At 37.2% G+C, this 26018-nt stretch overlaps 1 protein-coding gene across 1 annotated transcript in view; it reads right to left on the reverse strand.

Moving 5' to 3' along the window:
* Positions 1–26018, reverse strand: part of RAB3GAP2 (RAB3 GTPase activating non-catalytic protein subunit 2) — an 87905-nt gene that overhangs the window by 54832 nt on the left and 7055 nt on the right. The window contains exons 2-4 of the mRNA XM_029231055.1: positions 14601–14662; positions 1093–1216; positions 136–217 (exon numbers count right to left, since the gene is read on the reverse strand). Coding sequence (XP_029086888.1) covers positions 136–217; positions 1093–1216; positions 14601–14662 — 268 coding nt within the window. The remainder of the gene's footprint in view (positions 1–135; positions 218–1092; positions 1217–14600; positions 14663–26018) is intronic.

The raw sequence follows: 26018 nt of genomic DNA on the forward strand, positions 1-26018 counted from the left end.
TCTAAAGCTGCAAAGAATATACATTTACTAAACATTCCAAACAATGAAACTTCTTAATAGATTCACATACAAGTCAAACAATTTCACATATACATTTAACACACAGAGAGACAAAAAAAATGAACTGGTACCTACCCTTCTTCGACACTTAAAGAACCACTCCAACCAACAGCAAACTGCATTTCTTCCTTCCCTTTATCACTATGTTTCCATTTTGCTGAGAAAAAATTAAGTTATCACACAAAATAACTTGTTTAACTATCGTATACTAAAACAGAATTTATAAATTTCACTCTTTCCCTTTAGAATGATGAGTACAGAATTGAATAGTTCTATATTAATTGATTTGGGTCTTTTTCTAGGTAAATATAAGATAATGTTTAAAAATTTTTATAAGATTTATATAAAACTCTCTCTTTAGTCTCTTTCCTCCAATTCAATCCATATAATAAAGTTATTAATTCTTATGTACCACCCCACCTTTCCTATTTATAAAACTACTTTTTATCTTTAGTTGGCAGAGAAAATTTTTCTATTAGATTTATGCTACTGGAGGGCAAATCTGCTTTATAAACCATTCCATATCCATTTAATATAAGATCTTATTTTGATCAGTGAGGTTTTCCACATTCTATATATACCCAAACTTTAAATTTAATCTTCAACAAAAATTATAAGCTGAAAACTTATGCCCCAAACAGGAAACTACAGCACTGTGAGTTTTCAAATTAGAGTTGAAAGTCACTTGACTCACATTATTACTGAGAAGCAGTCAGTGCCCTTTTTAGCTCTGACTGCCCCTTGCAAGAACTGGGCAATGCCCAGTACTGCCTCTGAAATGCCATAGAGAGACAGCTACAGTATCTGCAGCCAAGAAAGAAAAAGAGAGGAAAGAAACAGAAAAGAAAGGAAAAAGAAAGGGGAAAAGAGAGAGAGAGAAATAAAAAGAAAGAGAATAAAAAGTGTTATATAACGTATCAAACTATGGAATGCCACCATATAATGCATACGAGAGAAGTAAAACTTTTTCTTTCTGCCTAATCCATTTTCTATTCTATGCATTAAAATAAATGAAAATAACAGAGTACTTACGCACTAGAAATACAGCTTTTTGCTCCCGAGTTATAACCATAAGATCATTGGTTGGAGATAAGGATAAAACACAATCTTGAAGCCAGGAAGTTTTTTGTGTTTTGCATGTATTTCCTTCTTCTTCCTGTGAATAAAACTACAATTATTTCCATGGAAAAATATCGAGAAAAGTTCAACTCAGCATGTCCACCTTGAGAAGCAAGGGAGAAGAAAAAAGGGAAAAGAAATCTTCCCAATTCTTTTATAGTCTCAGTAATATTCCTTATCAAAACATGTCAAAGATGACCAATAAACAAAATATCCACTACAAGCAGATCTCAGTTTTGAATATTAATTGAAATTAAAAAATATAAAACAGATAGCAAGACATTAAAAGAACCTCCCACAGGGATTATTCTAGGAATAATTCAGTACTAGGAAATTTAGTAAATAACCCTATTTGAGACAGATAGGGTATCTGCGGCTAGACAGCAAAGAAAACATCATCTGACAATTACGACCTGTAAAGTATGATAATTTGGACACATCTTTTTATGTAACCTGAAAGGTGTTCTTTCTTTTTAATTGAAAATGCATTCACTATGTAGGTAAATTCCCATGGTTAAAAATTCACAGATCTAAAAAGTCTCTCTGATATTCCTGTATTCTGGCCCTCCTTTTGTTCACTCCGGAGACAGCGGTGTGACCGGTTCTCGTACATCATTTCCAGAGACACAACTCACATGGGCAAATACATTTAACTGCCCCTTTCCCCGCCTTTTTTTTTTTTTTTTCCCTTTTCCCCTTTTTCTGACACAAATGGTAGCATACTATATGCATACTTCTATATTTTACTGTCTTCTCTTAGCATATACCTCAGACTTCATTCTACATGAAGTTTCTTAATTTTTTAAATGGCTGCATAGCATTCCATTGTATAGACACACCATAATTTAGTCAACCAGCGCCCTACTGATGGACATTTGTGTTGTTTACACTCTTTTGCTGCTACAAACTATGCTACAATGAATAACTTTATACATTTGTCAGTTTATGTGGGAGTGTGTCAGCAAGCTAAGTTTCTAGAAGTGAAACTGTTGGGTCAAAGGGAATGTGTATTAGTAAATTTGCCAGATATCCCCAAAGTGTGCTCCACAGAAGTTGTGTTAATTTATGATCTGACCCAGCAAGTTTTGAAAGTGCTTGCTTCCTCAGGGGCTCTTCAAATGATGCTTCAACTCTGACTGATCTTCGTCCAACTAACAGATAAAAAGTAATATCTCAGTCTATTGCGTTCCTCTTATGAGTGAGAAGAGGCATTTTTTCATATGCTTAAGAGCCTTTTCTATGAACAGCGTGTTCTTTCCTTTGCAGATCTCCTGCTGGATTGCTGTTCTTTTTCTAGTTGATTTGTATGTACTCTTTACATACGAGGAAAATTGGTCCTTTGAACCTAAGAGTTGTAAATAGTTTTTCCAGTTCATGTCGTAGCTTATTTTTCTTCGCGCAGAAGTTTTTTATGTAGCTAAATTATCAACCTACTTATTCTCTTATGGCTTCTAGGTTTTATGTCATGTGGACTCCTACCTCACGCAACCCTACCCGATAGCTTTTGGATTGAATTAATCAAGATGGGGGCGGGTAAGAGGGGGGAAGAGATACAGCCTGCTTTCATAAAAAAAAATAATAATAATACATATTTATGTTTTTTAAACTTTCAGTAAGCAGGTATTACTAGCATAATGAAAATTTTAAATATTTTAAAAACAGAAAATCATCGTAATCAGAAATATTACGGTAGTATTTCTAGGAAAGATAAATTATTTCTTGCTGTGATACTATCAAAGAAATGTTTAAAATATAAATAAAATATGGGTTATAGGACATCTTCAGGAAAATCTCCAAGTAGGTCTGAAGCCTCTGGGATAGTCATGTGATTATTTTTCCTTCTCAATGGAACACTGAGGAATGGATTTGGAACTTCTTTCTTCTGCAAGGTATGCTAAAGAGGCTTCACCCACTCCCGAAAGATAACGCGAAGAGTAATACTGGCAAAATCCCAGTTTTGTTTTAGTAAAGCTCCATTTTTTAGGAATTTTGCTATCCAGTTTGCTGTTTTGTTTTGATTTGTTTTTTCAGTTTGCTGTTTTGAATGTGTATTTTTCTACATATAAACTAGGGAGAAAACGATCCCCTAAAGATGAAAGTTACAAGGTAAAAGTAAGTTGTAATTCAGTTCTCCCTGGACCCACAATTTCTGTCAGAGCATACAGTCTCTGTTTAGCCAGCACTCACCCAGGACTCCTCACGGTGCCTCGGCTGTAAGCTGAGGCCATCACGACCCTATGGTTCCCTCCCCAGGCACTGAGGCCCAATTATACCAACTCTGAGGTTCAGGATTTTTCAAACGATTGGAGTCTCCCCTTCACGTAAGAAGGCTAGAAGCAGGGCAAGTCATACAGGGATATAATTTAGGTATTGTGTTTGATAAGAAATTAGGAGCATCTAAAACTCTTTGATTGGTCTCTTATCCTAAAATTTCCATCTCATTGCAATAAAAAAGAAATCCAAACAATGCTCCAGAAAAGGGATAATGCAGCTCTCATTTTGGCAAGTTCCACAAAAAATAACTGAAAAAAATAACTGAACATCTATACAAATGGGTTCTTCCTTTTATCACACTTCCAACATTATGTACAAACAGTAAACTCTAAAAAGTCTGTAAAAGTTACTTTTCAACAAAGAACACGATTTCTGTGTTTCTATCCTGTTTTCAAAATAATGCCACTAATAAGGATGAGATCTGTATTTTTATGTTTGCTCAAAAGACAAAGAGTTTAAGAAATTCAAAGATGGAAGGCATTTAAAGACTAACTGGCCCAAACCTCATTTCATAATAAAGATAGCAGAGTCTTAGGGCAGTTAAGAGATGTGCTCCAGGCCACACAATCAGTGTCAGAGCCCAAAGGAGGGCCCTGCTCATCTTGGTGGGTACCTGCGACAGCTCTTTGAGAAGCCTGGCTCCCCTTGGGACTTGACTCTAGTCTCAGTCAATGAAAAGTCCTTCTCAAAAAGAACTTCCCTATTACTTATCACTATATACCAGGCTAATCTTTCTGTGGTTCTGTGAACCGACTTAGAGCCATGAAGAACCATACTTGAACATGGGAGCCAGCATATTCTTGAGGCATTCCTTTAAGCATTCCTTTAGAAATACTCTTCCCTCTCTTTTCTGTCTGTGCATCTCAAGTTCCAGCTCCTATCACAATTCCATCCTCCTCTGACTTCTACCGTCTTTCGAACTTATTGCAATGAAAACTCTTACTATCCTCTGTTTATGCTGGGATTGCATTTCTCCCATGCTAGACTAGAAGCCTTCTACGCTTTCTATGACTCAACTCCACATGCAGCACAGCCCTAATGGTAAAAATGAGGAAATAATAGCGTTCCAATTTCTCCTTACTTGTAGTCACAAAGATATTTGAATAGCCTAATATTTATTCTTGCACATGAAACTGTACGACAATGAGCAATTGATTCAAAGTTAGTATCCTAAGTAACGTATCCTTAAGTAATAGTATCTTTAGTTATGTTTTTCCTTAAGTAATATTACGATTTAACATTTCAAGATTCTGGCTGACATATCCATGGCAGGTACAAGTTATATATAAAAAGGGACAGAGTGCTACTCCCTTAGTTGGGCCTAGAACTCAATGTCAAATTATGATCGTGCTCTGTCTGCCACCAACCCAGCAAATGGACTAGAAGTGATCCCAGAGCAAACATGAATTTTGCCACATAAGTACTAACCAAGATAAAAGCACAAGAAACCGATATCACTTACACAGAAGCAAATTCAGAGACACTACTCCACAATGACTAGTTACATCCCTAACCCTGCTGAGCCATCTCATAAATGTACATTTTTAGTAGCATGAAACCAGAAAAAGAATCTTCACGTGGATCAGCATTCCGGTTTCATCTCTTGATGATGGGGGGGAAAGGGGGTGAAAACCAATATCTTCTGTCATTCTTCACTGCATTTCCTTTTCTATGTCCTCTCTAACTCTCCATCTTTCCTTGTAGCTGTGGGACTAAAAGCAGATCCCCCTAGTCTGTCGTGGCAAAGCTGGACGCGTACAAGCAGGAGTTCCATACACCAATTGTGAAAACAGGTTAGGAAACGCTCACATGACTCTGTTATACAGGCAGACCTCAGAGATGTTGCGGGTTTGGCTCCAGACCTCCACAATGAAGCAAATATCACAACAAAGTGAGTCACGTGAATATTTTGATGCCCAGTGCCTATAAAAGTTATGTTTACACTGTCCTGTGGTCTAATAAGTGTGTAATAATAGCATTACGTCTTAAAAAATGTACATACTGTAATTTTAAAATACTTTATTGATAAAAAATGCCAACCATCATCTCAGCCTTCAGCAAGTCATAATCTTTTTTGCTGGTGGCGGGTTTGAAATAGTCCAAGAATCGCCAAAATGTGACAAAGAGACATGAAGTGGGCAAACGTTGGAAAATGGCACCGATAACTTGTTTGAGGCAAGGCTACCACGAACCTTCAATTTGCAAAAAAAAAAAAAGCTATATCTGCAAAGTGCAATGAAACGGGGCATGCTTGTAGTATATATGCTATGCTATATTATTATATCGTATCATCATTAGGATTTGACGTGTCATAAAATTCTAGAGCTAAAGTTTTAGTCTTGCCACTTGGGAAGGATGCTAGCTTTTGTCACGAAATGCAAGGCTGCGTGCTTTGAATACGAGCTCAACAGCTCTTCTGATCCACAGCCACAGTGGGGTGGGCGTGGGACGACCACCAGCTCCCGGTCACATGTAATTCCAAAGGCACAACATTCAGTGTATCATGTTCAATAAGATAAAAGGCTGCTAACGACACAACTAAAAACAAGTGATATCCTTAAAATTATACACAGTGGTAGATTTTTGTTATTTCTCCATGGGTTTAGCTATTTTTCCCCAAGCAGTGTAAATGTTATCAGAAAAGCATAAAGCAAATTTACAAATTGACAACAACTGGCAGTGGAGGTGGGAGAAGAAGTCTTACATAAATCAAATTTCTTTCAATAAGTCCTCAAAAAAGAAAAAAAAAATCCCTTGGTACATCTGGGTGATGTACATCAACAATCAACATGCTATATATACAAAGGCAAACAAAGAATAAAAGGATGGGAAAGTACATGTCCTAAATTGTTCTATAATGTCTGCTACACTGTAACCAAGCAATTTGGTAGAAATCAGGCCACAGTCACTTGAAACCTCCTCTCACCATAAGGAAATCCTTTGGCATCACCCTAAGCAGAGGACAGTGGGTCCGTCAAGAAGTGTTTGCCCCAGATGTGTGCTTGCGTTTGGCCACCTAACTCGACAGGAATGAGACAGGAAGGACGGCAGTGATTTGGATGCTGTACACAGCAACATCTGCCAAACACTTGCTAAGCGCCAGACACTGTGTTCAACGCTTTACACATAAGTCTTACTTAATTCTCACTGTCACTCTAGAGAGGAGGTTCTATTACTACCCTCATTTTGAGATGGAGAAACAGAGACTGATCAAGGTAACTTCTCCACATGACACAGACGGAGCAGGGATTTGGACACAGGCATCTGGACACAGGCCCTGGGGTTCAGTTGCCTGGGCAACCTCTGTGCTGCTTCCACACTGCACTGCCCTGGGAAGCTGGGCCCTATAAGGAAAACTGCCACAGCACCTTTAACTCTGCTCTGCTGTTGGGCATTCAGAATGAAGGGGGTGACGAGAAGCTCTACCCCGCTTCTAGACTAAAAGACGAGTGCCCCTCAGTGATTAAAAAAGTAAACGGAGGAAAGAGGGCTGTAAAGGCCTAGTAAGGATGTGCCAGGAAGTCTCAGCACACACTCGTTGGCCAATAAGATGTAAGCTCATCACTGTTTTCTACCATAAGGGCATCTGCCTACCAATCAGATTTTTCTGAAAACCTCCCACACAATAATGGGGCCCACAGCCATGAACAAAACTCCCTTGAAGATAATGACCCTAAAATAATGCCATCCTCTGACAAGGCAGTTAATTTCCCCAGCGAGGCACGATATTAAAAAAAACAAAAACAGCATCACCAGGGGCTACCATGGCTTTTCACAAAAGCCAGCACGTACCCAGTTACTAAAGGTAACATTAAATACATCCATTAGCCATAAAACACAGCCCGTTTAGGGGTGGGAAGAGAGAAAGTATAATTTTATTTTAGTGTGGCCTAAACTTCAAGGATTTTTCTTTGCCTTGAGACTAGTAAAATTTTTTCTCAATCTGCACAAATAACGGAAACCACTGATGTGGGTTATGAAAAGGAATCCTTTCTAAACGCTAGGGCTGTAACAAATATATATTTTAAAAATTTACTTCTTTCGATTTTAAGCCCACAAATTTGTCAAACGATTAGTCTTTCACAACGCAGCAGATGGTAAAACTGCAGTAATTTAACCAGCCTTTCAATTATAGCTGGCCACCATGGGGGCTGGTAAACTATCACTCTGTAAGCATAGTGGCAAATGTTTTCTGGTGTATCAGCTACTGTGATGACTAGAGAACCACTGAAGTAGCCCACAGTAATTTTTCAAAGCTTTCAATTTTAGTTAATAAGTCTGTCGTTTGCAATTTTTACTGTCACTGTCATCGTGCTAACTTTCACAGGCATGTACCCGTAACAGTGGTGCCAGCAAAATCCAGTATAAATAAGGGTCTGTCAGCATATTCACTGAATTCTCAGTAGTTTACTACCTAAATCAAAGAAATAAACTAGTCAGCTACACTTTCTAAACAAAGAGACCTAAGTGCTTCAGCAATTTTGAAACACAAAAAAGTAAATAATGCCATGTAAGTCTTCCTTTATTCTAGTCTACTATTAGCATATATAATACCCAATGCTTCTCAAACATTTTTTTAGGTAGCAAGACTTTTTATTTCCGAACAAGATTTTATACAATATCTTAATATATGATATAGATAAAAGCAGAAATGAGGAAGCTACCTAGCACCTTTGCAGACCCCTAGAGCTTTCTCTAACATGGCATGAAAAGCACTGGTCCCGGCCATTTTCCAGATCAGGGACTAAAATTCTCAAGTGAAAGATCTTAAGGTCTTGTCAAAATTAAAATGAGGCAAGGCAAGAGCTCTAAATCTGGTTACAAATTTGATTACAGATAACCCAAAGAAAAAAAAAAATTACAAACACAATTAGTCACAAAACCCTCCGACTTCAATCTCAATTTTTAAAATTATTTTTCTTCCTAACCTTAGAGGAAGTTAATGATAATTCAGTAACTCTTACAGTTTTATTTCAACTGTCAATTCAAGTAGGATTAATTCTGCTATTATTTATTTTTTAATTGTATATATAATGTGACTCCATTTTTAGAGAATTTTCTGTGTGGCCCATTCATCCAACCACTCAACCAAATATGCCTACATTTATAATCTCTTAAAGTTAATAATGATGATTATCCTTAGGTGTTAGAAAGTTGATCATCTTACTCTTTTTATTTTTCTATAATACCTGAATTTTCGGTAATAAACGCGTCATTTTTACAAAACAAATTCATTACTCACAAAAAAATTCACTTTACAAATAATTACAATAAAACACCAAAACTAAAAAGCATACTTCTTTATTTTTGAAACAGCCGTTTAATATTAAATACTAAATCTATGTGCTCCCTAGGCACCATGGGATATAAGAAAGTACCAAACAATTCCTGCTCAAAAACTTTACGTCTAGTTGGACAAATAAGACTAATAAACAAGAATCAATTAGCACCCAATATAAATCAAAATAGAGCTAATAGTTAAATTAAATGCTATGGACCTTAAATTGCTATTAGTGCTCACACACACAGACACGCGCGCGCGCTCACACACACACGATAACAGTACACATTCCTAAAACATATTTGAGTGAAAAGCTTGAAAAGATGACAAACCTCACTCATAAATTTAAAAGTACAAATTAAAACACTGAAATGGCATTTCACACCATTCTGATTTTGCAAAGATTAAAGTTTGATAATCTACTAGAGGCAAACAGTTTCAAAAAGTACCTGAGAAAAGCAGGCCTCTGTAAGAAAACACATCTATCTCTCATAGTTCTGAGTTTCTCAATATTGATAAAAATATGGGTACAGAGAAATATTTCATTTTTTACAAAATAAATAGAGCACAATGGTAAAAAGCAATTACCTCGGAGATGTCTTCATTTCTGTGACACAGAGAGTAGAAGGAGGCACTCTCACGTACTGTGTTTGGAATACACACTGGGGCAGGCTTTTGGCAGCACCCTTCAACAATTTTTATTAAAATTTGAAATATGTACACTTTTTAACCTTAGCAATTCCACTTTTAGTTATTTATTCTAAAGGAAAAATAAGAATGGCTAACATTTATTGAGCACATACTATGTATGTTCCAGGTACTATTCTAAGCACATCTCATTTCATCCTCTTAATAATCCTATGATTTTAATCCTATAATAATCCTATTAGTCCCACTTTAGGAATGACATAACTGGACTGAGAGAAGTTAGGTAACTTGCCCAAGGTTTAACAGTCACTGAGTGGCAGAGTTAGGATAGAAATTCAGGCAGTCTGACTTTCATTCATGACACTACACACATGTGTAACCAAAGATGCATAGTAGATATAAAGATGATTACAGCATCTCCTGTGATAGAAAACAGAAAAGACAAAGAACAAACATAAACAAAATGTCCCTCAACAGGGGTGTGGCTAAATAAATCATAGTGTATCTATACAATGAAACAGTTAGTATTCCTTTACAAGAACTAGATGATTTATATATGCAGACACAGAAAAACCTCCATATTACATTAAATGTAAAAGGCAAGAGGTCGAACAATATGTAAAAATGAAGTCTACATGGACTTTCAGGTAAAGAGAGAATTAAACAGATCAATTTTACTCTCACTTTCCCCAGCACTCTCAACCCCACTAAAAACAACAGCAGAAGAGTTTGTTTCAAGTACAGACAAAAAGGAGAGGAGAAAAGCCACTAAAATTTGAGAGCTAGAAAGCAGACGGACAGGTGGTAACTGATTTTACAGTCCCTGGAAAACTAACTCCCACTAAAGTGGTGGCGAGGAAAGATGAGAAGCAACCCCAGCTGCACTGCAAGATTGCCAATAGGCTTAGGAGTTGGTGCCAGCTCCCCCTGGGAGTGAGGGCAAAGATGCGGCTGAAGTCAGGAGGCTTGGTTGAAAGCAGGTCCCCAGATCCCTTCCCCCACCCCACACAGTCAGCCACTGTCCCTCCCTCCCTGGCAGAAGACCAGAGGCCCATCACCAAGCCAAAACCAACTGACAGAGCTACCCCGCAGGAATGCCTGAGGAGTCCAGACTTGAACTAAAATTAACAACTATCAACAAGAGCAAGGAAAAGTGGTGGCTGACTACATAGTGAGACTAAAAATAGGTCACTTTTAAATATTTAGGCATAAATAGTGCCACCAAGACTGAGCCCGCATACTGGTTGGTCTGTGGCCAAAGACCGGGGAACAGCTTACACTCACCTTTGTTGGCTGGCAAACAATCCTTTAACTGCACTTTTCACACTAGCAAATCACTCCACCGGTATCTACGAAAACCCAACTCATGGCCATAAAGATCAAAGGGTTTTTTTTACCCCCTCTGCTATTTTTTTTCATTTATTAAATAACTTTTTTTAAATTGAGGTAGGGCTGATTTACAAGATCAAAAGTTTTGAGGGCCCCAAAAGAGGCCAAGAAATTTTAGAGAACAAAAAGGTAAAGGCAGCAAGAAAAGCTGGGAGAGTTATACTGAAAGCCATGGGCGAGCCCAAGACTTCTGAACTCCAGCACGACTAACATTTTGGGTGGACAATCCTTTGTTTGAAGGGCTGTCCTGTGCATTGTAAAACGCTTCACAGCATCCCTCCCTGGCCTCTACCCACTTAGATGTGCCTTCCCCCAAGTTGTGACAAACAAAAATGTCTCCAGACATTGCCAAATGCCCCCTAAGGGGCAAAATCACCCCCAGTTGAGAAGCACTAGGCTAAACCCAGCTTGTGTTAACATGGAAAGTCACTGGCAAAATGAGTGTTTCTAATAGTCCAAGGTCCAAAGTCCTGATGAGAGCCCACCTGAGGAAAGAGACCCTCTGCGGCCACCATCCCCTCACAGGAGGAGGGCCTCGGGCGCCATCCTTAGCGTAATGTGGGTGCTCTCCTTCTGCCTCTGGCCAATCCACTGCTTACGTCTCTTGCGTGGTAGATGGCACCAGTCTAAGGACACTAAAATAAGGCAAAATATTTTCCAGCATTACCCCAGATTATTAATGCTCTAATGCTCTAATCAGGTCATGCTGTCTCCTATTTCTCAGCCTGTAAACAAACATTTCTCTGGGGCCTCTATCTGACCAGCATGCTTTTTGCATTCCCTGTTAATCTGCTAAATCATTAGTGCCTCCGTTAACTACATTATGTCACCTTCTGTAAAACAGATGGAACACATTCCTAAGGTGTCTCTTAAGTGGAAAATTTCCATGCTGCCTACCTTAACTGAGGACCTTAACCCAGGACCTTCTGTGCTTCCTGTTCCAGAAATCGCCGTCAAACAAATCCTTGATTCTATACTTCCAACCCTTTGGTCTTAATACAGCAACGAAGGAAAGCTCATTAAATCTGCCTTGCCAGTTAAAATTAAATTAAACCCTATCAAGCTTCTTCCCGAACCGCCTAGATTCCCATTATAGCATGAGGCTGAGCAACACACCACTTCTTTCCCAAAGCAAAAAAATTATAACCCCAACTAAAAGCCCCTTACAACACTGTAAAAAATTCTATTTACTATTTGTTATAGGATCATTAATAGGTAGACGTTGTAGTACAACTACCTTCTTTTCCCATTTCCCCCAGCCAGGTCCCCTTTGTCATGATGTCAGCTTAAAATACAGTACAGAGGAAGATCTTTGTTTTGCCTTTTCTTCCGTCTTGAAAGCCTATTCTGTTTGCCTTTCAATCCTTTTGTGTATTTACTCACGGGCAAGGAGGAATTCCTTAACCTTATTCATTGCACTTGTACACATAAAAGTTACGCCTGACATGGATCCATTATTTGGGGCATTGTTATGGACTGAATTGTATCCTGCACCCAAACTTCACATGTTGAAACCCTAACCCCCCAATGTGACTGTATCTGAAGATGGGGCCTTTAAGGAGGTTAATTAGGGTTAAAAGAGGTCATAAGGGCACAGCCCTGATAGACTGGTATCCTTCTAAGAAGAGGAAGGGACACCAGAACCGGCTCTCTGTCTTCATGCACAGGGGAAAGGCCAGGTGAGGACACAGCAAGAATGCAGCCATCTGCAAGCCAGGAAGAGGAGTCTCACCAGAAACCAACCCTGATGGCACCTTGATCTTAGGCTTCCAGCTTCCAGGACGGTGAGAAAATAAATTTCTGTTGTTCAAGCCACCCAGTCTGTGGTATTCTGTTATGGCAGCCAAGCAGACTAACACAGGTACGAAATATCTATAAGAGAAGGACATTTGTCCTTTTCTATAAGAGAAGCCATCCTTAAAGTTCCAAAGCCTACCAGTGTCACAGACGCTTGCTTTCTTGGACGTGGCTGACTACTGCTGATAACAGATACTAGAATATGCTTCCTTCCCTAAGCCCTCATTACAGCTGACACCCCAGAATCGAAATTAAAGAGGCTTTCTCCTTCCTTAGAAAAGCCTTATCCAGACCCCTGGTACTAAATCTCTATGATTACAAAAGCCCTTTAGTCTCTTCTGCCATAAAAATAAGAAACTGCTCTCAAAGAGCTGACAGGCTTCTGGAGATAAAAAGCACCCTGAGGCTTTCATAGTTGTCTGCGGGACTCAGCAGCAGCGAGGTGGCCTTCAGGTCGGCATTCGGTGGCAGTGGCTACTGCACTCTCCTCTTAGGTGCCCTGCTCTGCGGTTCAGCGACACGCCACTGCAGCCCGCCTAAACGGACCAGAACACAACATGTCTCTATGCCAGACTAATGAAGAATGAAAGCCTACTTTCTTCTGCTGGTCACAGTTAACCACCACCCTATGGCAATTGATAGAGAAGCCTATCATTGTTTTGACAGTTACAGCACCCTGACAGAAACATAAACTGACTTTATGACAGTCTGCTTTTTCCAGTCCTGGTCTCTCTCATCTTTAATGTGGCCAAGGCCCGCCAGGTGGACTCTGAAGGAAGGCAGGTTTTGAGTTTGCTGTCTGTCCATGACAAGAGAGAGTTGAAGTTCCCTCTCCATGCCGACTAGGTGGCTACACCTATTAACCTTGACTAGGGCGTGTACTTCTGCGTTTCACACATCTGCCAAAAGTTAACTCTGATTCTTGCCATGCCTCTGGAGCTGGCTGTGCCTTTGGACTTGTTCATCACCATAGCTGGTAGCAGAAATAACAGAAATCTTTTGCCTCAGCTTAGTAAACTTTCTAATAGTCCTGGTATAAAACATGTTTCTCAGCCAAACTTCATAATGATCCTATACATGGAAAGTTCTGGATGATGCTGCAGTGTAACGCAGAGGTCATACCCTTTTCCCTGGCCACAGTGCCATTTATGTTCTCACCCACCAAACAGGCTCCCTTGGCAAAGATGTCGTCTTGTTTTGAGGACAGGATCCAAATTCAAAGAAGCTCTCTTAAACACTGCAGGGTGACTTTAACATCTGAATAACCTCTGAATCCCACTGTCCTGGCCCACTTTTGTTGTCTTCCAAATACCCTCACCATGTACAAAAGACTGTGACAGGGTAAAGGGTTCAAACAGTTAGGAATGATTGCTACACCCAGAATTGTTGTCAACGAGGCCTAACAATACTGTTTCACCCGCCGCATTTGCCAAATCCACAGTGTGGGCAAATCTGTCAAGACAAAGGGAACAACAAGCCTCCCTCATCCCTGAGGGCTACTTGTAAATATTCAAATTTTATCCGAATGAAAAAATATTCCACATGTAAGTAATTTCATGTGTTTTCAGAATGAGCAGAAGCACACTTCAGCTTTTAACTGAAACAGTTAAGATATGTCATCCCCAGATTTAGGATCTCCTTGCCAATAAAGAGAAGACAACATACTTTACAGGTCAGATTTAAAGGAGGCCTGATAACACTTACACATTCTAACTAGGCTGTCATTGTCTGCGTCACCCAGAATCAGCTGAAACAGTGGAACATCAAAATGAAATACTGTAAAATAAACCAACACATGACCTTTATGAGTAGGAGAGGCAACCTATTCCACAAAGCAGCCAAGGTGAGCTTCAAAAACCAGAAATCAGATAGTGCAGTTTCTGATCACATGCAGGCTAAACTTCAAATTCACAAAGCTTTACACCAGGCCTGCCTGATTTTAAAATGTTAACCTAACACTGAAATATGTCACCATCATTACAAAAGGAAAATGCCGCTATCAAAAAGCATGCACATGTTTACAAAGACTTACAGGTTCTTGGGGCTCTGTTTCTTCCCATGCTCCCCAACCATCATCTTCCCAGTTTGATTTACCTATTTTGAAAAAGATGAAAAGTGCTTACATGAAATATAGAGCTTAAAATATTTTAAAAACATTTCCTGTGAACATAATAGAATCAACCCCTGATATATAATAAGTATTATATAAATATAATGTTCATATTAAGGAAGAAAACAATGGTAAACTATACTAGATCAGGATTTTGCTCTATGTAATAACAACCGGGAAACATTTGACCTGAATTTCCAAATGTATGTAAAAGTGTGCAGGTTATTTGGACCTTAAGATACTGGACATCGAGTTTATTTACATTTAGATCAAACTGCAAACGTGACTTTAAAAGAATCTTAAAATGACAAATATGTGTTACTTAAGACATCAGACAAGTTAAATATACACAATGACCAAAAACATACCTAAAATTCCACACAGATATCTTTAAAAGTGTTTTAATAAGACAAGGTATCAAAGATAAAGAAAACTGAATTTTGAAACCAGATAGGTCTACTATTCACCACCTTTTCCTGATACTCTGTGATTTCTTATATGTGAGAACACTCTCTTGGATTAAAATAAGATGTTCAACCAACACTGCAACGGGGAATTAAAAATCCAAAAATTGATTTGGACAGTATGATCCCTTACAATGCTCGTGTTACTCATTTTTATATAATTATCTTTGAATTTATCTCACATCATATCAGAAGAGAAGGAATAAAACTATAATTTTTAAAGGAACTACTCTGAAACAAACAGTATACTTTATATGTATTACCTCAAATTAAATTTAAAAAAAAAAAGTTCCCCCAAAATGTGAAAAGAGCAGGCAGTTGCCTAATTATAAGTTTAGGCCCCAGAATCAGATGACCTAGGTTCACATCCTGGATCCAGCACTTACCAGCTCTGCGACCTGGAGCAAGTTACCCTGTATCTATAAGTTTTAGTTCTCTTACCATAACATCATGGAAAATGACAGTACCTAGTGGGGTTGCTGTAAGAGTTTAAACCAGACAGCACACGAAAGTCCTCAGTGCCTGACACATAATAAGTTCTCAATGCTAGTCATCAGGATTTAGCTATCAAAATACTACAAAATATAAATAAAATACTGTATTTAAACCAATCAGCTTCAAAATTCTGGGGGAAGAATCAGCTTAAAAGATGGGACTGAACCTGTTATCTAGGATGCTGACAGTAGGAAGGAAGGCCCGCGTACCACAAAAACAAAACAAAACAAAACAAAACAATTTAACAAATGTTCTGTTAAATACCATGTGCCAAACCCTGTAGGAGAAACACAGAAAAATACAAACATATGAACTCCTTTTCTTTAAAGAATTTGTGATCTAGTGTAGGAGAGAAACAAACATGTAACAGCCATGGTGAGTGCTTATAATCGAATACTATGGGAACTCAGATGAGGTAGTGACAGAGATGAAAAAATATAGTGAGGAGTCATCTTCAACTAAGTCTTTAAAAAGTGGCTAGGAACTTTTCAAAGGCAGAGGCAAAAAAATGCCATTTTCAGATAGGGGTTATCACGTAGGAACTAACATTATTCAGCATTTCTATATGCTTCAATGCTTTATAGACATTAATTCACATAAGCATGACAAGGATCTTTTATCACCCCCTTTTTACAATGAGAAATACGGATTACCTCGTATACGTAACTCTACCGAGATGACAGAGGATTAAGTGGCGGAATGGGGTTTGAACCCAGGTCTGCCTGAATTCCAAAGCCCAAGCTAGCAAGTATTCTGCTATACTTACTCCTATGGCTTATAAAGAAGGATAAGATTAGGAAACAGTGGGGCTTGCAAATAAGGTCAAAAGCAAGATATTTATTATTTTAAAAGGGAAGTATTCCCTTGATATTCAGACCCGTAAATTTTTTTTGTAACTTGGAAAGTTACAGTTTGCTCTTCGGCAATCTAATTCCGTTAGGCAATCTCTTTATTCTGCTAATTTTTCCACTGCACCAAAAACAACTGTCTTATTGTGGGCTGATGGCAACTAGGCCATCCCATTTATACGCGTCTAGAAAATGCTCTCTCTCATAAGAGAAGCAAAGACCTCATAAAGCTTATCACTCTAAGGTCCACAATTCAATGTTAAAATTGCTATAAAAATATTTATCAAATTACCACAAATCTTTGGGAGACCATGCAGCATTTAAAGTACTTCATAAAGGTCAGCTACTCATTTATTTATTCATTCATTCACTCATTCATTCATTCAACAAACACAGCACAGCATCTCTTCTGTGTTGGGCCCTGTGCTAATTAAGTGCTGGAGATACAAAAGCAAATAAGCCTTCAAAGAGCTTAGTTTGTGCACATACCTTGTTGAATGCTGTACAAAAGAAAACTATGAAAAATGTGTTATTTCTCTTCCATATTGGTATAAAAAGTACCTGACTCAATTCACAAATGACTTATAGGATCGACAGAAGACAGCAGGAATTTGGATTTCCTGCCCCTGCAGAGACCCAGTTATCTCCTTACAGCGCAATTCAAAACAATCCAATCGGGAAGAGAAAGACCTTAAGAAATACCTTCTTTTTACAAAATACTTGTGTTCATGACAGTTTACCCATACCTCAATGCCTCTGACTGGGGAATTTCTACTAACAAGACAAAGAAAATTTAATCAGGCATCTCCCACTATCACAGGAATACATTTCCCAAAGAGGTCACAGTACAAACAGAGGTCAAAGGAAGGTGAAACAGAACTGACTCAGATAGGTTAAAGATGTTTCTGAAGGCTGGTCTAGAATTCTATTTATAATCCTGTAAGAAAATGCATTCCAAATTCTAGTCAACCTAAAAATGGGAAACATTAAAAAAAACAAAAACGGAAATATCTGCAGATTTGGTACTACCCTTGTGGCTATTTCTACCCAGTGCCAGTGCTAAAAATTTTGCAGCCTCCTGACTTATGTGGAAAATCATTTGATACTGTTTTGCAGGCTGCTATTTGACAGCTATTATTGTCGACTGTTAAAAAGTGTCAAAATCTCAGCACTTTACCAAGGTTATTTCTTATGCCCTCAAAATATGCAAGCAGATCAAGCACATTCTTAAAAAAAAAAAAAAGTTTATACTGAAAAAATAGCTGCTGAATGTCTGATAAAGTTGCCGTTCATGTACAGAATTTTATTCAGGCAGTCCTGAATTTTATTCAGTTCTATGAGGGATGGTATTCTTCAATCTACATCATCATCAGTGTATTTTAACTGATCATTGATCAAGGTTGTGGATGATCACAGCAACATGTCTATCATTTGAGAACTATGCACTGTTTAATGTCAATACGGAACATCTACTGTTAAAACCTTAAGATCTATAAATTTCTATGTACTCATGAAGAAATAAAACTAATTTACTTTTTGTTATCCAATTATGATTGTCTCTTAGAATAAATAGATCAAAATCTCCTATCGGCCAGGGTAATTTGAAAGTGCTAAGCTCTGGTATGACTTAAGAGGTAAGTCAGCTTAACAAAATGTACTATAGCGTATGGATACCAGGACATACAACTTCTTTAGGGTGGTCAGGGTCCAATGTAAACATTCCAAAGACCCCACAAATCGCCAAATCACATTGGTATTGGCATTTACCTAGTTCACCTAATGAGCCAAGTGGCAATCACTTCAGTCAAAGGCTAGGCTATAAGTTATGGGGTAATTTTAAGCGTTTTTTCCCCCTCCATATATTAAATAAATAAGTAGCAACCATCCAATCTCCAGAAAGCAATTCTTTAAATGACACTGTCGTCAACTGCCTGTATCTTTTATTTTGCTGAAGTCCAATTCAGCAACATTGATCACAATATTAAGAAAATGGCATCCATGTTCATTGTCTTTGTAAAACCAGAGTTACAGTCTCTTCTGCAGATTCCCCTCTCTAGGTAGCCTTAAAATGTCTGCAAGGAAGAGACTAAAATAATGAATTAGGGATGACTGAAGTTTCAGGGTTGACCCCATTCTGAAAACGTGAGGCAGATTGTCCACGGATCACGCTCTGAGGAACTCTAGCTTCAAGGATAAATTTCAATGCCAATCTAATCTCCTTTTTCCTTTGCCTGCCCTCACCCTTGTTTCTATTCTTTCACTTCAGTTAGGCTCTTCACTCACTGGTGGGCAGTCCTTAGCAGCAGTACAATAAATATAAAATGCAAGCCACACATGGGCTTTTTAAATGGCCACACACTAGCCATTTTAAACTGACTAGTAGCCATAGTTTAAAAGCAGAAACAGGTGAAATTAATTTTAATAATACATTTTATTTAATGATATAGCCAAAATATTATTTCAATATGTAATCAATATTAAGTTATTCATGAGATATTTTGCATTGTTTTCTTTGATCCTAAGACTTCAAGATCTGACATGTATTTTACACTTAGAGCACATCTCAGCTTGGACCAGACGTGTTTCAAGTGCTCCACTGCACATGTGGCTCTTGGCTACAGTCTGAGACAGCACAAGTCTAGAACAACTATTAGGTCTCTGATATCATGTTGCATGGTTTGATACCCAGCTTTACCCTTGAAGAGTCATATGTCCTTGGGCGATTTAATCTCTTCCCTCTCAGTTTCCTCTTTAGCAAAATGGAGTTAATAACTGTGCTTGGCACATATACACCCTTAATGGCTGTTAAAGTGATTACTCTCCAAATACAGCACCCTCATTTCTCATTCATATTCTCTGCCTTTGCCTATCCCATATTTGTCAACTAAAATGCATTCCCATTTGTCGCCACCTCTCCAAATCCAACTTCTCCTTCAGGACTCGGATTAATTCCTCATGACGTTTTCTTGAACCCACCAATGATCTTGTGAAACCATAGCATTTGATTATATTTTTCTTTCAGAACTTAATTATAAACTGCGTTGGGTCATTTATTGCACTGTTAACTTGTTTATCATAAATGTACATCTTGTCGATACAATTAACCATTAAGCCTTGGAGGACAGGGAACATGTATATTGTGTGTGCGCGCAAACTCTTACACACACACATACATAAGTATCTTCAAGAACACTATAAGTATGTAGTCAATATTTATATCCATTTAGAATATAAATAAAATGACCTTCTCACCCAAATGTTTCCCCATATATTCCTTTATAGGGATCAAAGCATCAAGATTTAAATTAGTGACCAGATGCTGATTCTAAACCTTTTACATTTCCAAAGAAATACAAAAACACTTTATTTTTTATAAATTTTATATACTCAGACTTTATATCCCAGATCAAAACCATCTTTCAAATAAGCTTTCTATATAAAATTATAAATATATTTATTTTGATAATTCTCTGTTCCATTCAATTTTAGTTAGTAAGAAAAAAATTAAAAATTCTTAGCTTTAGCTTTGATTAAGAATAGGAAAAAAAGAGTATTTTTGTTCTAATTCAAGTCTAAGTGGCAGAATTTGACTATGTAAAAAAAGATCCTCTAGAAATACAGTTCAAAATAGTTGGCCTGATATGGATTAATGGATCTTTATATTTCATAAACACACACACATACACAATGTATATTTCAACATTTCAAAACAACAGTGTATCATTACTTAAAAAGGATCCTGCATTGGGACTTCCCTGGTGGCGCAGTGGTTGAGAATCTGCCTGCTAATGCAGGGGACACGGGTTTGAGCCCTGGTCTGGGAGGATCCCACATGCCGCAGAGCAACTAAGACCGTGAGCCACAACTACTGAGCCTGCACGTCTGGAGCCTGTGCTCCGCAACAAGAGAGGCCGCGATAGTGAGAGGCCCGCGCACCGTGATCAAGAGTGGCCCCCACTTGCCACAACTAGAGAAAGCCCTTGCACAGAAACGAAGACCCAGCACAGCCAAAATAAATTAAAATAATAATAATAATAATTTAAAAAAATAAAATAAATTAAAATAATAATAATTTAAAAAAATAAAATAAATTAAAATAATAATAATAATTTAAAAAAATAAAATAAATTAAAAAAAAAAAGATCCTGCATCAATAAAGGAAAACCAACACATTCATTCAATTAAGTATGACTCTCAACCTAATTTTTTAGTAGGCTAGAAAAAAATAATTACAAAGAACACTGAGTCCCCAAATAAATTACCATACCATTTTAAAGGCAAAGAAAAAAAGAGAGAGAAAAGAACACCCACATCATTCTTGAATTCTGTCTGTATTCTATTATGCAAATATTCTTTTTGCCAATAGTGAATAAAACAGGTTATACTAAAATCAGCTAAAATTGCCTATTGGAGACATCTAAAAATAGATCATGAGAATGCTTCCCTAGTCTTGTTACTTTAGTGCTATGACTCATGTGCCAGATGTTTGCTCCTAAAGCAGTCATTTTACGACTATATTACATCAGGACAGCATCAGCTATAAGCAAAATATTTCAAAGGTTCATGTTTTAACTGGGCTTTCCCACCTCATTTCCTGTACAACCTACTGGGAAAAAAAATGGCATTTCCAAGTCCAAGAGACATTTCTGCTTAGTTTTGAATCTGTAACTTTTTTGGGGGGGAGGGGGGAGTAAACCATTCTTGAGGGGTGAGTTTCCTTTAAACTCTATTCTTTTCACATTCTTAACCATTTTTCCTTAAAATTCACAGATAATCAAGGATTGCACTGGGGATTCAATTTAAGTCTTTCAAGAAGTTTGCCAGTTTAGATTATTTTGTTAGTCGACCTCATCTGCTGAAATTACCTTTCACTTTTATTTCATACCACACCTTGAATCATACTTGCTCTCTATATAAATAAAATTCCTAAGCTGATCTCCAACCAACAGACATGATATATAGAGAAATAAAAACAAGCAAGATGAAGTTACAAGTAACAGTAACAAAAAGCAACTACCTCTTCATTGATTAGTAACTTGACTTTTCAATCCTTAACATTTTTTTATACCTATCACTGAAGAGGACTATTTTGAACTGTCTAGAATAATTGGTAACATAAACATAAACTCTTGTTCTTACCTTATCAAGTTCAATGTTTTGCCTGAATGAATAAAACCAATGACTTTAAAATATTGACAAATTATAGTCACTGAAACCTTCAAACGATAGAGAAAACACTGTAATTCAATCATCAAAAAATTGTAGATGTCTTTTTTAGGGACATTTCCAACGAATGAATTATTCTACCAACAAAAGCTTAAATGAGAAATTCAACTGCTGCTTTCCGTAGGTCTATTTAATTTAAAATATACATTATTCTGATTTGCTTCTGAACAGTCTGTCCTCATAAACTGAGTATTGGTTTTTCATTTAACAAGAACTTGAAGCTAGAAAGGAAACTGAATTCTAGAAGTGGGCAATTAATTTGACAGTATTTGCTTTTTCCAATATGAGTATATCAAGATCAAAAAGTAAATGAGAAACTGAAATCCTTCGACGTTAGGAAAAGGAAAACTTAATCTCCACGGTCTAAGAAAAGATCTTATTAGCGCTGAAGCAAATCCATTTCCATTCTTCTAAGACAAGAAAAAAACAGAGATAATGTACTTGTTTCTATAAAGAGCACGAACCTCTAGAACCTATGACTTGTAAATAATTCAGGGGATGCAACAATTTTAGTTGGCTCTTCTTGGCCAAGGCACAGAAAGCATCACATAGCAATACAAAGCCAAAAAAAGGACTAAAGAACAGAGAAGCTGCTTAATTTCCTATGCCTCAGAATTATTAATCTTTTTTTATTTCTAAGGAAATGGAAATGGGAACATAAATTTCAAATTAGCATATTCCTTTCAGCACATAAAAATATGCAGCAATCTAAAATGACGAGGCCATCCCATTTTCAATAAGAAGGAGTTTCTTTCAAAACACCATGATTAAATCGGACTAGGTCTCTAAGGTCCCTTCCAGTTCTGGAATTCTAATGACTCCTGTTGTCAAATAAGTGGCCTCCTATATCACAGAAGAAGAATGTTCTGATAATCAAATCACAAAAGGACAGAACTGAAAATATTTTTAAGCAGAAATAGAGTGTATCCTCCTCCTCTAAAGTTTAAAAACTAAACATGCTTCCTTTGCTCAAAAACCTAAGAAATCTTTAGACCTATCTTGACAAAAGCAACAACAAAACAAAACAAAACAAATCTGTAGACTTGAAGAAATTTAATATGCCCTATTTTATTTTTCATTTTATTTTTCAAAGGAAGTCACTAAAGGCAATAATATATTACGTATATTAGATAGAACTTATATATAATTCTTTCCTACCACTTCATAATTATGTGTTGATTTATTATATCCAAAGCAGCAGAAAATAATGTGAGGGAATGTAAATGAGGATGGAGGTACATAAACACTGCTCACCAAAGCTAATTTCTGCATATTCTAAAACCAATTCAGTATCTTCCTTCCTTCCTTCCTCTATTAGAACAGTCTAATATTCAATTATTGTCCCTGTGAGAAAACTTCCCTTATATTTAAGCTAAATTCTTGCAATACCAGCTTAATTTTGCTATTACTTGCTGCTTAAAAAAAAATACAGATAAAGTCTGATAATTATCTTAGTATCACACAAGAACCACATTTCATTTATCAGAAGAGCAAAAATCAAAAAGACTGATAACACAGAAAGATGACAAGTAAGTGTGTGAATGGGCACTTCTGTTTACCATGGATAGGAATGAACCTGACCAATTTTGAGAGTAACTGGGCAACTATGATCAACAATTAAAATGTGAATTTCTATTATTCAGCAATTCCAATCCCAGAAATTTACATACAGAAATATTAGCATCATGGGTAAAAGCATATATAAGGATGCTTACTGGAGCATTTTCTTATAGCAAAAATATTGGAAATAATCTAAATGTTCATTGATAGGGGAATGGTTAACTAAAACCTGGTAGAGTCTTCATTGGAATGCTGTACAGACATTAGGAAAAAATGCTATAGAGTTATATATACAGCTTGAAAAGATGTTGACATTAAGTAAACCAAAAAAGTTCCAGCATATACATTTTACAAGAATGAGTCCATGATATAAAATTTAAAATAGATAAATAAAATACCCAAGCAGTATGTGTGTGTTTATTGTCTCAGCAGAAAGTCTGGAAGATTCTCACTAAGGTAGCACTTTATAATAGAACCTCCTGTAATGCTGGAGGTGTTCTTTATCTGTGCTGTCCAATTAATCAGCCACTAGGTAGGTATATGTGGCCACTGAAATGTAACTAGTATGACTGAGGAACTGAATTTTTATTTAATTTCTATTAATTTACACTTAAATTTAAATAGCCACATGTGGCTAGTGGCTACTATACTGGACAGCATAATACTAAAGTTTTAACATTTGGAATGTGGGATGTGAGTAGCCAGAAGGTTGCTTATACGTCTGATTTTATATACTTAAAAAAAATAAAAAGAGGCAATGTGATCATGGGTAATTATCTCTCTCCTGACCTGAGATTCTCTCTTCTGAGGAATTTATATGTGAGACTTATGCTCACATGATACAAAGAAAAGTGATCTGTATTCAAGGGACTGTTTCTGGTCTTCTTTTCAAAGGAGGAATATGGCATGGCAGACACCGTAGAGTTGCAAGGATTCCCTCTCATGAAGAAAGTTCATTTAGGGTCTCAAAAGTCCCAAATGATATTAGCATAGTAGTCACTCAAAAATACTTGCTATCTTATAGTTCCAGGGTTGTCACTGTGTAGACCATTAAGTAACATCTGAAGAATACCAAGCTAAGGAAAAGATTATCTCCCCTTTTGGGAGATACTGCAAAGGCCACCCAACTGGTCATTCTATTTCTACTTTCACCCACCATTCCCATTCATTCTCTTCTTTGCCGACAAAGGAATGTGTTTAAAATATTAACCTGGTTATCCTGTTTCTCGGCTCAAATTCTTTGCATAGGTTGCCACTGCTATAGCTAGCAAGTTTCAAACAGTATCACCACTGCTACTACCTTAGTCCTGTCTTTACTTCTGAAGGCCCTGATCTGGACTTGTATGAACATCTCCCAAATGGTCACCTACCTCTAGCTTTGAACTACCCAACCTTTTTCAGAGCCCCCAAATCCATTTCTCTGCAACTCAAATCTTGAAATGCTATTCTTTTGCTTAAAACCACCAATGGTTACCCTCTGCCTATAGCAGAGATTCCCAGTAAACTGCAAATGGGTTACAGGTGAGCCAAGATATTGATCCTCTCAGCTCTCAGGACAGCCAAGTAGGGCATGGGACTACTGGAACCTCTAGCAGGTCACCTCCCACCATGAACAGCTTTGTTTTACATTTTATGACCCATTTCTTTACTACCATACTAATTTATATATTTTTATTATGTTAAAAACACATAAAAATTATCATTGTAACAATTTTTAAGTGTACAGTTCAGTAATGTTAAGTATATTCACACTGTTATAAAACAGATTTCTAGAACTTTTCCATCTTGCAAATCTGAGACTGTAAAACCCATTAAACAAGACCCCTTTTCACCCTCTCCCTAGTTCCTAGTAACCACCATGCTACTTCCTGTTTCCGTGAATTTAACTACTTTAGATAACTCATATAAATGGAACCATGCATTTATGGTTTTTGACTGGCGAATATTTCACATATCATAACGTCCTCAAGGTCATTCGTGCTGTAGCATGTGATATGATTTCCTTCTTTTTAATGGCTGAATAATTTTCCATTGTACGTAAATACCCCATTCCATTCATCCATCGATGGGCATTTGGGTTGCTTCTACTCTTTGTCTTTTATGAATGTCCCTCTATGACCATGGGTATGCAAATATCTCTTCTAGACACTATTTTCAATTCTTTTGGATACATACCCATAAATGGGATGGCTCATATAGTAATTCTATTTTTTTTTATTTTTGGAGGAAACTCCATACTGTTTTCCATAGCAGTTGTACCATTTAACAATCCTACCAACAGTGTACAGAGTTCCAATTTCTCCATATCCTTGTCAACACTTGTTATTTTCTGTTGTTTTTGTTTGTTTGTTTTGTTTTTGTTTAATAGTAGCCAAGCTGGTGATTCTCATGATTAGTGATATTGAGTATCTTTTCATATGCTTACTGGCCATTTCTATAACATCTTTGGAAAAATGTCTATTCCAGTCTTTTGCTCAGTTTTCACTGGAGTTATTTATTGTTGTTGGGCTGTAGGAGTTCTTTGTATTGATATACTGTGGATACTAATCCTTTATCAGATATGATTTGCAAATATTTTCTCCCATTCTGTAGGCTGTCTTTTCACTTCGTTGATTGCAGCCTTTGATTCACAAAAGTCTTAAAGTTTGATATAGTCTCATTTGTCTATTTTTGCTTTTGTTGCCTGTGCTCTTGGTGTTATATCCAAAAACTCACTGCCAAGTCCAATGTCATGAAGTTTTCCCCCT

Source organism: Monodon monoceros, unplaced genomic scaffold (assembly GCF_005190385.1).
Source record: "Monodon monoceros isolate NGI ecotype Baffin Bay Population unplaced genomic scaffold, NGI_Narwhal_1 Super_Scaffold_18, whole genome shotgun sequence".
In the NCBI taxonomy this organism is placed as follows: domain Eukaryota; kingdom Metazoa; phylum Chordata; class Mammalia; order Artiodactyla; family Monodontidae; genus Monodon; species Monodon monoceros.